The following is a 12,256-nucleotide window of genomic DNA, read 5'->3' as shown; positions in this document are numbered from 1 at the left end:
AGTTTCAGGGATTCCTCCAGTGTCAATGGGTCCAGTAAGTCTGGATTCTAAGAATTTAAAGTTCTGTTCCATGTTTTTCTCCCTTTCTATCAGGATCTGTCTATTGTGTCCCTGGACAGAACATTCGGTAGTGGCAGCCGGGCACTATCTAGTTCTTCTGTTTGGTCACAAGGCAGAGGAGGCTGTATGTAGTTCATGGAGAAAATTTGTGGTATATTCCAGTTCCTTCTCTGATTCTTGGATTTTCTTCATTCTCTTTTGCTCCAGAGGAAGAGAGACCAACAGTTGTATCTTAGATGGCCACTATTTTATTTTTTAAGTGCAAGAAAGATTGGGACGTTAATGAACCCACACAACTTAGAATGTTCCACTTCTGTTTTTATAAAGGCAAACCCAGCACTGGTTCTAAGGGGAACTTGGCAAATGGACTTTAAGGGGCATGAACGAATTCTATGTCCTTCATTTTATTTTATTTTTAGGGTTTCAGGAAGATTTCTGTTTAGTGATAAATTGGATACATTTTATATATCTCTACTATTTTCTTTCATAAACAAGTACCAGGAGAAAAGATAAAAATGATCAGGAGGCTCTCTCTCTGTGTAGATATATGTATATACATCTAAATTATAGATATATATATATATAATTTATATACAAAACATATATATACATATATATATATATACATACAACTTTATTATAAGTATATCTGTACGTGACTAATTGTGAGCAGGGCAGTTAGTATGCAGAGATAGGACACCTATCTGTAAAACTGCAGTTTTCTTGTTTCCCTTTAATCCCTAGCTCTGTTTTATTTTTAAGATAAAAGAATTACGACAGGAGGTTGGATCCACGCTATCATCCCCAGGAAATGGTTAAGAATAGAACGCCTGGATCTGCATGGAATGACTCAGGCTGTCCTAATTAGAAGGAAGTTAATAACGTCAGATAATCTCAGAAATCCTGGGTGTATTTCCTAGTTAAAACCTAGCTCATGCTGACAGCGGTAAAAATAGGTAGGGCCTCAGTCAGGCTCTGTATGAAAAAGGAACATATGCTAACACTGGGAACCATGAGAGTGGATTTCATTTCAAGAGTTTGTTTCCTGGCCTTGGACTGTGGTATGACGGCACATCCAGAGCAGGCCGCCACGTCTCCACCAGGCTCGTGTCCTCGTGAGCATATGAGATCCTGCTTCAAATACCCAAAAAACCCACTGCTGCTTAGAGTCGACTCCAACTCATAGCGACCGTACAGGACAGAGTAGAACTGCCCCATACAGTTTCCAAAGAGTGCCTGGTGGATTCAAACTGCTGACCTTTTAGTTAGCAGCCGTAGCTCTTAACCACTATGCCACCAGGATTAGTGGCCTCAAAATCAAAGTTGGAAACCTAATAAACTTAATAATTCTTCATTCTGAACATCAGTTTGCCTCAGTCTTTACCATAAGGATCGAATGGAACATTATAAAATTATGTCCACAGTAAGGAATTATTTTGGAAAGGTTTCCATTTCTATCCCACAGAAAAACACCGATTTCTATTTCATGTCAACCACACTGACACAACAAAATACTCTGGACAGAGGCAAGAATGCAAGAGGGCAATGAAGGTTCATTGCTGTGTACAAGATCAAGTCTGGCTTACCTGGGGCATAGCTCATCACACCTGTGCTACTCAGTCAATCTACAGGTGAAGGTAAAGACAAATTCAGCCAGTGGGTCAAGTCTCAGGGACAGACTCCAGAAACCAGCAATTTTTACAGCTGCCCAAGACCCTTATGATGTACACACAAATGTCTTCAGATTTTTAAGGAAAAGAAAACTTGTTACAGGACACATTTATTGTTAGAACACGTTGTCCGGCCATAGATGAAGGGGCTGAGATTGCTCGCAATCTTTCAGCTTCGACGTTCCCATGCCAAAGCACAGACTGATACTAAAACGAATGGAAAGTAAACATAGTCCCTTTCGTCTTTTTAATCCCATTGTCTTCAGTGGCCTTCTAAAGAATGAATGACCTGTCACATTCCTCCTGGCAGAAACGTCCATTTCAGTGAGTAAAAAGTACCTACATGTTCACACTAATGATGGATCTGTATGAGGGGGCTGAAGTATCCACGTGTTATCTAAAGATCATTTGGCGATGACTGATGGTCCAGAGGCCAACAGTTGGTTGGGAAGAGAAAAGGAAGGTGAAGGAAACAGAGTAGGAGCAGTGTCTTCCTCCATGCTCCCTCTCCCAAGGCAGGAGAAGTTGAGGAAAAGGGCCAGGAGTCTGAATCCTGCTGGAGCAGGAGAGATCTGAAGCCTGATGGGGGAGTTGTGTGGATTCTGGGACCCATGACGTTTGCCAACCACTGGAGCTGAGCATCCTCATTAGGCTTCCTCCAAGCTCATTTGTCCTGAACCATTTCCTGGATGTGCATCAGTGGGGCCTACCTACTTCAGGAAGGGGGAGGCTCATGGAACCCACCCATATCCCAATGACAAGCAGGTGCTTAAGAGGTCCGAGGGATGGCAGCAGCCAAGTTCACCTGAGCCATCTGCTCTCAATACTGCCGTGAGAAAGTACCACAAACATGGTGGCTTGAAATAACAGAAGTTTATTCTCTCACAATTCTAGAAACTAGAAGTCTGAAATCAAGGTGTTGGCAGGGCTGCACTCCCTCTGAAGGCTCCAGGGGGTATCTTTCCTTGCCTCTTCCAGCTTCTGGTAGCCCGAGCTGTTCTTGGGCTTGTGGCTGTATCACTTCAATCTCTGCCTCCATCCTCAAATGACCTTCTCATCTGTGTCTGTGTCTTCTCCTCTTCTATGTCTTTACAGGGACACATGTCATTAGATTTAGGATCCAATTAGGAATCCAGGATGATCACATCACAAGAGCTTAATTACATCTGCAAAGATCTGCTTTATAAATAAGTTCACATTCACAGGTTCCTCAGATTAGGGCATGGACTATCTTTTAGAGGGCTACCATTCAACCCACTAGATGCCACGTTTATAAATCCCCAAATAACAAAACACTTAAGAACTGTGACCAATGCTGATGCTACCCTGGTTACAAAATGAGATGGCTTGTCATTCTTAACAACAGGAAGAACCATGAGGAAACATCCGGAAGAACCAAGGGGAAACATCCAGAAGAACATGGGGAAATATCCAAAAGAACCATGGAGAAATATCTAGATTAACCATGAGGAAATATCCAGAGGATAGGTATGTACAACCTGTGCAGAGTGGGAATGCAACCTACCCATTGCTGTTGAGTTGATTCTGACTCATAGCGACCTTATAGTGACCCTATAGGACAGGGCGAACTGCCCCACAGGGTTTCCAAGGCTGTAAATTTTTTACTAAAGCAGACTGCCACATCTTTCTCCCATGGAGCAGCTGGCGGGTTCAAACTGTCAACCTTTTGGTTAGCAGTGGAGCACTTAACCACTGCACCACCAAGGCAATCAGTTCTTCATTATCTCTTCCTGGGGACAGATGGGGAAACAAGCAAAAGAAGCTGCATTTGGCCATGGGAAGCTCAGTGGCCGTCTGTCCCAAGGCTCTTGAACGTCTTGGTTCAGTTTCTGGCTTGCTGTGAAGATCGGAAATTTAATTAACGTTCCACTCACCAGCACATTGACAGTACAGCTCATGCGATTTTCTTTGTTCTCATCATGCATGATGGTTCTATAATCCAAAAGTCTTTCCATCAGACGCACAACAAGTTTTACAAAAGTTTCTCCTGTTTTGGCGAGGTATTTATGCTTCCTGCAGTGCTCCAAGAGGCTGGAAAAATAATTAGACACACCTTGTTAATTACACTCAGAAAAAGAAACTCGACAGAGGTGCAATTTAAAATATTTTTTCCATTATTAACACATTTTAACTATTTCTGGGCTACAAAGTTCATTGTCGTCTGATTACAGTCTCTCTGCCTATATTCTGAGGTAAATCCCACTGTTAATCAACACTTACATTTTATCAAATAACACTTTGTACTGTTCATCTCCTCTGCCTCCTTCCACTTCATGATCCAGTTTGGTGATGATCTCATTTTCAAACTATAATTAAACAGAGGAAGCGTAAATAACCAGCATGGCGGAGATTTCATTTTATAAACTGAGTGTCGACAGTACATAAATCAGCGAAAGTCCGTCATCAGACAGTCACCCATTACCTTTGAAGCCCGATTTCATTTAAGAACCCCAGAGATTTCTGCTGACCTCCATGGGGAATCTTTCATTTCCCTTCCCTGGTTAATAGGGCCAAAACAGGCATATTCTGATAGCAGGATCAAGAAACACAGAAAGAACAACAAGAAACCTTAGGAAACAAAATCAAGGAGCAACTCAAAAAACATCTTGAGCTTCATTTCAAAGAACAGGAAACATCTATACTAGCTGGTTGGTTCATGGAAAGGAACAGATGGCTTTTAACTTGCCAGCAAAGAGTTCTCTGCAATCTGAAAACATCTGAAGGCCACTTCATGCCATTTCTTGGTGGGTCCTAGTAAAATATCTCACTCTGGCTGAGAAAGTATTATTAAAAATGAGTGGGAAAATGTCTCTGGAGTGGGTTGAACTGTCCCCCCAAAATATAGGTCCATGTTGAAACCTCGGGTACCTGCAAATGGGGCCCCATTTGGAAATAGAGTCTTTCCAGATGTAATTAACGGAAGAATCTCAAGATGAAACCATTCTGGATTATCTGGGTGGACCCTAAATCCAATGACAAGTGTCCTTATAAGAGACACCAGAGAAGACACAGACGCAGAGGAGGCCATGTGAAGGCAGAATGCAGAGATTGGAGTGATGCATCCACGAGCCAAGGAATGCCTGGAGCTGCCCCAAATTGGAAGAGGCCAGGAAAAATCTTCCCATACAGCCTCCAGGAGGAACATGGTTCTACCGGCCCTTAGATTTCAGACTTTGGGTCTCCAGACTTAAGAGAGTATATTCTGTTGTTGTGGGACACCATATCTGTGGTGCTCTGCAACAACAGCCCCAGGGACATGATAGTCTCTAGACAGACCAGTAGATCCCTGGTGCAGGTCCATCTCCAGGCCTTTCCTACTGCTCTCCAAAGCTTCCAACTAGATTTGGCAAAGCATCAGGGTGGGAAATGGCCCTCAGAGCTGACTGAGAGTTTCTCAGACTCATGTTTTCCCAAAACTCTGAATTCTGGGGCGGTTCTCGTCTCCAGAATGTTTTCTCAGGGAACATGAAACCCACTGCTGGCTGGGCTTGGGATAACTACCCTGATAACGACAGAACAGTTTTCCCTCTCCTCACTGTCCAGTCCCCCTTTGTTGACAGAATCCAGAGCCTCCAGGGACCAGGAATCCAGCCAGATGCCAGATGCTGCAGGGGCCCTGAGGTTACCCCCTAACCTGTGCCAGGTAAAAAGCGGGGCTAGGAGAAGGCTAGTTTCCAAGGAGAGGGAGATAGCTGCACTCTGAATGGAAAGATGGTGGACAAACAAGGGATAGAAGGAAGTAACAGGTAAGTCAAGGTTCAGAAAGCAGGCATGCCAAGGCAGGTGTGCAAGGGACTCTGGGGTCTCTTTAATACCCCTGCTCACACCTGGGCTTCTGGGTAACAAGGTCCATGCCCCCCACCATTACTAGCATCCCATAAGGATTTACGCTGCATGAGAGCAAAGTTTTCCTCTTCCTAGGTCACTGCTATATCCCCAACACCTTGAACAGAGCCTGATATTTATGCTCTCATGGAATGAAGGTGCTGTGTGCACAGAAATTACCTGGAAAGAGTTGGTGTTCAATTGGATGGACTTGTGGTGGCTTCATATGTCAGCAAAGGAGGGACAGCTGATTATCAAGACCCAACCCTTCCCCTTGGCCACAAAAAGCCTGGTGGTAAGTAACTACAGCTCAGCAGAGTGCTGCTAACATGGCTGCAGGCACCACCTACTGAGGGGGCCTGGGGCGGGGGCGGGGGGCGCTGCTGCACTGCAGCTGATTGCAGCAGCAGAAGGCAAGGGGTCTGGTGTGACCTCGGCACAGAACTGTGTGTCCTCCATCAGGTTACACACCTTAAGCCACAATTTAATACCTGCTACAGATGAAATCTTTCCTGATTTTAAATGACTCAGTATCCTGTTGTTCTAACAACTGGTTAATTGGAGAAGCTGGACCATATGAAGAAGAACGTGGCATCAGGACTGCAGGAAGACTCATTAACAACCTGCGATATGCAGATGACACCACCTTGCTTGCTGCAAGTGAAGAGGACTTGAAGGGCTTACTGATGAAGATCAAAGACCACAGCCTTCAGTATGGATTACACTTCAACATAAAGAAAACAAAAATCCTCACAACTGGACTAATAAGCAACATCATGACAAACAGAGAAAAGACTGAACTTGTCAAGGATTTCATTTTACTTGGATCCACAATCAATGCCCATGGAAGCAGCAGTCAAGAAATCAAAATAAGCATTGGATTGGGCAAATCTGTTGCAAAAGACCTCTTTAAAGTGTTAAAAAGCAAAGACGTCAATTTGAGACTAAGGTACGCCTGACCCAAGCCATGGTGTCTTCAGTCACCTCATATGCATGGGAAAGCTGGATAGAGAATAAGGAAGACTGAAGAAGAATTGATGCCTTTGAATTACGCTGTTGGCAAAAAATATTGTATATACCATGGACTGCCAGAAGAACGAACAAATCTCTCTTGGAAGGACAGCCAGAACGCTGTCCTCAGAAGCAAGGATGGTAAGACTTCATCTTACGTACTTTGGACATGTTGTCAGGAGGGATCAGTCCCTGGAGAAGGACATGATGGTTGGTAGAGTAGAGGGTCACTGAAAAAAGAGGAAGACCCTCAATAAGATGGATTGACAGTGGCTGCAACACTGGGCTCAAACACAGCAACAATTGTGAGGATGGTGCAGGACTGGGCAATGTTTTGTTCTGTTGTACACAGGATCACTATGAGTCAGAACTGACTAGATGGCACCTAACAACAACAAATGAAACAAGGCTTACGACAAGACCGGAGACAAGTATTGATCCTGGCTCGACATCAAGGAGTCAGCTACATCACAACGACCCAGGGCTTCCTCAATCCCTTGTATTCTCTTCTTGATCTTCTCCATTCTCTCCTCCCCTCAAATAAACACCCTCTTTTTGATTCTGTTTGCCCTAAAAAGTTCAGGGATTTCAGGAACATAGAAAAAGAGATGGTCTGCTGGGGAAGAATGACTTGCCTATTTTTTTTTTTCACCTGAAGTCTCATGATAACAACTTCTGCTGTTAAATAACGACCTTTTGATGCTAACCCACTATTACCCTACTCTTTACAGAAAAGAATTCTGCAAAAGGCAGAGATTTTTGGACTCGAATGCAGAGCAGAGAGCTTGTGACTCGCCCAAGAGTCGGCCTTTCAAGGCAGTCCCGATCCGAGATGGTGCCATACTGGGAACTTCCAAGAGAAAACGAGCAATGAGTGCTGATGCTTCAGAGCAAATAATCGAGACACAAAATAAGACTAAATTCAATTAAAACACATTATCCAATTCCGTACATGGTTGATGAGCACCCACAATGAGCAAGGCATAGAGAATGCAGAAAAACATGCACACAAAACACACACTTGAAATCACTCGTGGCTAGGCTAGTCAGGGGGATTTGAGTGTGGAGTTTAGTTTATGAAAAGGCACGTTTCCCTGCTTCTGAGTAAACCTAGCTGTCACAAACCCGGGCAAGACCAATGCTCCATCTCCTTCAGCAGGCTGCTGATCAAATTTTGACTCATGAATTTCATGTTTTCTAAAAAGAGCAGATGAATGATTAGGTAATCAGAAGAACACAGCTGATTCTAATTTTACTAACCTCTAGTCTAAACTACGTAATTTGCACAAACACCTGGCAACCCCGTTCTGTTTATCAGCTAGCATTCAGTACCAGAGATCCACAGAGAGCTGCTAATTCTAGGGCCTCGTTCTTTTTTTTTTTTTACAGAATATACAAGAATCAGCCGGGTAGTGCTGTGAACTGTGATCATAATCAGAATTAAATGACCCCGTCCAAATAAACTGGAGAACGCACTTTTGCTGACAGAGCAGGTTTTATAAAAATCACGTTTATTATCTTTCTTGTAAACGCACTCGGTCTGGTAATTTGCAACAGGGTTCTCTATCTTTAGGATGAATTAGTAAGGATTTACTGGGTTGCTCCAGAGGTGGCAAAGGCTCACATGTGAACCAAATCATTACATTTTCCTCTCTTTTCAGAATCACCAGTAGCGGTACAAAAATATCCACAGGGTGTACAACTTCAAATATTAAACAGAGTGTCTCTGAACGTCTGATACTAGCAGTGCTCCAAGAAGCTGAAACTAAGAGGACACTTAAGAATACAAGGCCCTTTGGAAGGCGGCTGTTAACATTGAACTCAGTGGAGCGGGGTGGTGGTGGGGCTGTGTTCAAAGCGGTATCAACTTTGTTGTTAATTTAATTAACTTAGAAAGGAAGTGTTTCTCTCGCCACTCCTTGCCACGGTTAACTGGGGTTATTGCTTCTCATTCAAGAGGCTGTGATGTGAAGGGTCTCTGGTAGTGGGTAATCCCAAAGCCAATCATACCTGCTTTGGAATGCATAATTTTTGTTTTGGGGTTAGATTTACCCCTCTCGCTGTTAGGCATTTATAAATGTATAAAACCCACACCTGCATTCTCCAGGCAGACTAGCTCTGGGGTTACAGCGGAGCGCAGCAATAAGCTGAACCAGGATTGAAGAGTTTGCACAAATAACTCGCCACATTGATGAAGTGCTTAGAAGTTATCAAGAGCTAGATGAAATCTAAAATCTGTGCACACGGGCTTCTAAGTATGTTAGTAGCAGGGTTTCTTTGACCCTTTACAGACAAACTTTAGTAAACTGTTGCTCTTTGCCTCCCAGTGCTCCACTTTCTCCTGTTTTTTTCAAGAAAAATGCTCACAAAGGTAATGGAGGGAGGACCCTGGTTTCAAGCCATTTTCTGGGGTCAGAGGGATCCAAGGACCCAGATTCTGTTTGCCTTCTGCACTTTTCAGTGGAACCTACCCAACCCAGTGGAATCACCTTCTCTTTAGCATTTACAGACAGGTGGGTAGGAGAAAGTCACTTGGCCGTATCTACGTGGAAAACACGCTAAGAAGAAGGAACTGGCCAGGTTCAGCAGAGAAAACCCTGGACATTCCAAGCCCTCGGTGTTCTGTGCTCACACACTGACATCCTAGAACTTATCGACTCAATCTATCGCTCAGCATTTAATCCCTGTGCTTGGTAACACTCATATTTTTGTCTATTGTATTCCTCTGGCCTAACCAGTCCATAAACTTAATTATATACTTAATTAATCTCTGGCACTCCACCCCACGTTCCAAAGCCTCCACACACCCCTGTCCATCAAGCAGGCAGCTCGCTGGCCTCGAAGCTTAGAGACCCAGAAGCCCTGCACCCAGGATGGACAGCTCGCTGGGGACTGTGCTCACTGCTGGACGTTGCACCCAGTGACACCTTCGGACGGGCAGCTGCTTGCCAGGTCCCCAGGACGCAGATTGAAGAGTGGCTTTTGGGTTGTGCACAATTACATGGACTCCAGGTATGTGCCTTTGTTTCGAGTCCTGTTTAATTTGGCTGAAGGGGATGATGGGGCCTGCATATCTCTTGAAGAAGCGAGTGCGGTTGAGTTGACTCCAACTCATGGTGACCCTATGTGTGTTGGAGTAGAGCTGTGCTCCGTAGTGTTTTTAGTAGCTGATTTTTGGAAGTAGATCTCCAGGCCTTTCTTCTCAGGCACTTCTGGGTAGACTCAAACCTCCACCTTTTGGTTAGAAGCTGAGTGTGGTAACTGTATCACCCAGGGACTTGGGCACCTCTTCGCAGGAGGGCTTTTCAGAACAGAAGCCCATGTGATCAGAACTCTTGGAGTCAGGGCTATTGGTTTCTTTGATCTCTCAGACTTCCAGTGAAATTAAAGGGCTAATTCTTGCGCCTTATTTCCTCTTTACACATCCAAACAACCTATATTAAGTATTATTTTGAAACTGAAAGCAAAAACCAACAAAAGAAAAATCCCAATGAATCGAAGAATAAATGAGATAAAATCACCAGCAAATGTATTCACATCCATTTTGTGGTGCAAAATACATCGGCTTTTCCCACCAGATGGAAAGCACTGCCCGGTCTGCCAGTGTGCAGTTGGGTTATTCAATGATTTGCTTAAGGTTACTGGCTTGGGCAGCAGGAGGAGATTATTCAAACAGGAACTCAGAAATGCTGGCAACACGAAGACAGCTCATATTCCAGTATTGTTACAACTGAACGGGAATTTCTAGAAGTTGGGGAGCATTTTCCCGACTCTCTCAAAGATGACAGAAAACAGCTCAATGAGTGAAAATATTATTTTGCTGTGGTGCCTCTTCCACTCTGCTGTCATTAATGGTATGTAACCCACGTGGTCATTGGCTGCAGCTCTCAGCTCTTAGCTCTGTATTTTCCAGCGGCATAACAAATGGGGTTCTTTAAAAAGATGCCAGGAGGGAATTTAGTAGAATGCTTATTTTATGCAGCAAAGCTCAGTGAGACTTAGACTCAGAGAGTTATCTGCTTGGGGGGTGGGAGGCACAGGGAGAAGAGAAAAGGTTAGTTTAAGGCCAGGTGAGGGCTCGGCCATGGTGGGCCGGGCCCATCTTTGCAGATTGTCCAAGGGGTACTGGGTGCTGATGCCTCCAAACCTCCTCCACGCTGGCTTAGCAGATGCTGGAATCTTCACAAGGAGAATCGGCCCTTGAGTCAAAGCCATGTTTCTCCATGTGCCCAGTTTAAGTGTACATGTGCTACTCTTGGCCTGGGGGCAGGGTGGGGGCACAGGGACAGTCAGCTGCAGGGATGGTTTGTGGAGCTGGTAAGCTGTTGGGAAAGGGAGCAGAGAATATGTCCTTAGGGACTATGAAACAGGGTAAATGTACTGTTGTTGTGTGCAGTCTAGTTGATTCTCACTCATAGTCACCCTGCAGGGCGAGTGGAACTGCCCCATACGGTTTCCAAGGCAATAATCTTTACAGAAGCAGCCTGCCACATCTTTCTCCTGAGGAGTGGCTGGTGGGTTCGAACTGTCAATCTTTTGGTTAACAGCTGAGCGCTTAACCACTGCGCAGCCAGTGCTCCTTCATGTAGAAGCACAGGAGAGGACAATTTAGGACAATGGTGGGAGACCTGAATCATAATAGACTCTTAGAAAGGGCTAGAAGAATCAAGATGGCAAAGGGCAGCTGGAGTGTTGGAGCCACTTGGAGAAAACGGGAGACAGAAAAGACAAGGAATGTGCTTTTGTTGAGTGGTGACCGGGAATGGACAGGGCAGAGAAATCACATGGATACATGAGTGATGCTGCAGTGTGGCTGGAGTCCCTGTGGTCAGCGACAGCAGCCACAGGGCAGGGACACTCATGCCCACAATGTGCATATTCATGTCTCCCAGCTGCCTGGAGTATCCACAACACACACACTTAGAAGGCAAAGGGAAAACCCCAAATAAAGCACCAGCCCTCACCATCATGCAAACAGGATGGGGAATGGACACCACAGTGAGGATCTGGGGGTTGGGGAAAGTTGTTGAGATCACAAAACACTATTGTTATGGATTAAATTGAGTCCCCCCAAAATATGTGTTGGAATCCTAACCCGTACACCTGTGGAAAATCAAATGACGCATTGCGTTGGGCAAATCTACTGCAAAGGACCTCTTTAAAGTGTTAAAAAACCAAAGGTGTCACTTTGAGGACTAAGGTATGCCCGATCCAAGTCCTGATATTTTCAATCACCTGGTATGCATGTGAAAGCTGACCAGTGAATACGGAAGACCAAAGAATTGATGCCTTTGAAATACAGTGTTGGTTAAGAATACTGAAAATATCACAGATTGCCAGAAGAACAAACAAGTCTGTCTTGGAAGAAGTGCTACCAGAGTGCTCCTTAGAAGTGAGGATGGCAAGACTTTGTCTCACATACTTTGGACAGGTTATCAGGAGGGATCAGTCCCTAGAGAAGGACATCAGGCTTGGTAAAGTAGATGATCAGTGAAAAAAAGGAAAACCCCCAACAAGATGGACTGACACAGCGGCTGCAACAAGGGGCTCAAACATAGCAACAATGATGAGGATGGTGCAGGACTGGGCAGTGTTTTGTTCTGTGTACACAGGGCTGCTATGAGTTGGAACTGAGTCAAAGGCACCTAACACCAACACCTATAGATATA

General features: G+C 44.5%; 1 protein-coding gene across 2 annotated transcripts in view; it reads right to left on the bottom strand.

Moving 5' to 3' along the window:
* DOCK1 (dedicator of cytokinesis 1) overlaps positions 1-12,256 on the bottom strand; it is a 540,104-nt gene that overhangs the window by 71,393 nt on the left and 456,455 nt on the right. For both annotated transcript variants that reach the window (XM_049855211.1, XM_049855210.1), the window contains exons 34-35: positions 3,972-4,057; positions 3,626-3,782 (exon numbers count right to left, since the gene is read on the bottom strand). In XM_049855211.1, the coding sequence (XP_049711168.1) occupies positions 3,626-3,782; positions 3,972-4,057 (243 nt within the window). The remainder of the gene's footprint in view (positions 1-3,625; positions 3,783-3,971; positions 4,058-12,256) is intronic.

The sequence above is a fragment of the Elephas maximus genome, chromosome 16, assembly GCF_024166365.1.
Source record: "Elephas maximus indicus isolate mEleMax1 chromosome 16, mEleMax1 primary haplotype, whole genome shotgun sequence".
Classification (NCBI taxonomy): domain Eukaryota; kingdom Metazoa; phylum Chordata; class Mammalia; order Proboscidea; family Elephantidae; genus Elephas; species Elephas maximus.
Note: the sequence above shows the minus strand (reverse complement) of the source record. Positions and strands in the feature narration are given on the sequence as shown.